Source organism: Haliaeetus leucocephalus, unplaced genomic scaffold (assembly GCF_000737465.1).
Source record: "Haliaeetus leucocephalus isolate CR32 unplaced genomic scaffold, Haliaeetus_leucocephalus-4.0 Scaffold214, whole genome shotgun sequence".
In the NCBI taxonomy this organism is placed as follows: Eukaryota; Metazoa; Chordata; class Aves; order Accipitriformes; family Accipitridae; genus Haliaeetus; species Haliaeetus leucocephalus.
The window spans coordinates 710767-711935 of NW_010972650.1; the positions used below are offsets into that span (position 1 = coordinate 710767).

Sequence of the window (1169 nt, forward strand, 5' to 3'; positions counted from 1 at the left end):
TGGTCCCATTACAGCCCAAACAGCCCCCCCAGCACCCTCCCTGGCCCCACTGCACCCCAACCAGCCCCCACGCATCCCGCCTGACCCTCTGCATCCCAACCAGCCACCCTGCACCTTGCCTAGCCCCCCTGCACCCCAGCAAGCCCATCAGCCCCCCCAATAGCACTCTGCTGCACCCCAGCGTGGGGGCACGTACGTGTGGATGGCCCTGCAGATCTCCTCGGTGCCGCGGCCCGCCTTGCGCAGGGTGATGGCCAGGTTCTTGGCCCGGTTGGCCTCCAGCAGCGTCACCTTGCTGGCCGCCTTCTGCGACGCCTTGTTCTTGGCGCAGACGAGGTCGAGGGCCGGACCCTGCGCTTTGGTCTTGAAGAGCTCCTCGAAGCGCTCCAGGTCAAGATCCTGGTGGGACAAGGAGATGGGGGCTTAGAGGTGGGAGCAGCGGCGGTGGCACCCACCCAGCCGCTCGGGCTGAGGGTGCTGGGCTCACCTCCAGCACTCGCTCATCATCCAGCTCGCTGAACACCGTCCCACTGATCTGGTTGGGCTTCAGCGCCGTCCAGTTGAAGACGGGCAGCCGGAACTTGGTCTTGATGGGCTTCTTGATCCGGATGGCTGCCAGCGGAGCAGGAGCCGGCTTAGCCCCCACCGGGGCAGGGGGACATATCCTGTGCCCACCCTGAGCCACCCAAGTCCGGTGCATTGGTCCCCAGGCTGTCACCATCCTCTATGCCACCCCATCCCTGTGCCATGGTCCCTGCACCCGTCCCTTGGTGACTGCAACCCCGACACCCTGGTGCCTGCAAGCCTCCCCCTTCTCTGTCCCCACCATCCCTGCACTGTCCCCATCCCCACGGTCCCCGCACCCTCCCCACCTACCCGAGAGCCCGACGGTCAGAGCGATGGAGGGTGAAGCCCCGGGCAGCGGCGGGGCTGGGGGGCACTTGCCTGCGAAGGAAGGTGAGGGTGAGACCGTGCCCCAGCAGGGATGGCCCAGTTTTGGGGACCCCCCAGCTTCGGGAGTGGTCCAGCACCAGGCACACCCCGTTTCCGGAGCCCCCCCCCATGTCCTGGGGATGCCCAGCTCCAGGATGCTGCAGTTTTGGGGATGCCCCAGAGACTCCCCCATCCTCACCTGGGAGCGGGGGTGCAGGGGGTGGCAGGGGGGGTGG

The 1169-nt window shown here is 67.4% G+C and overlaps 1 protein-coding gene across 1 annotated transcript in view; it reads right to left on the reverse strand.

The window, feature by feature from the left end:
• The window catches only part of FMNL3 (formin-like 3), an 8616-nt gene that overhangs the window by 3395 nt on the left and 4052 nt on the right, over positions 1 to 1169 (reverse strand). Inside the window, exons 11-14 of the mRNA XM_010566568.1 lie at positions 1133 to 1148; positions 877 to 945; positions 488 to 612; positions 197 to 399 (exon numbers count right to left, since the gene is read on the reverse strand). Of these exons, the coding sequence (XP_010564870.1) occupies positions 197 to 399; positions 488 to 612; positions 877 to 945; positions 1133 to 1148 (413 nt within the window). The remainder of the gene's footprint in view (positions 1 to 196; positions 400 to 487; positions 613 to 876; positions 946 to 1132; positions 1149 to 1169) is intronic.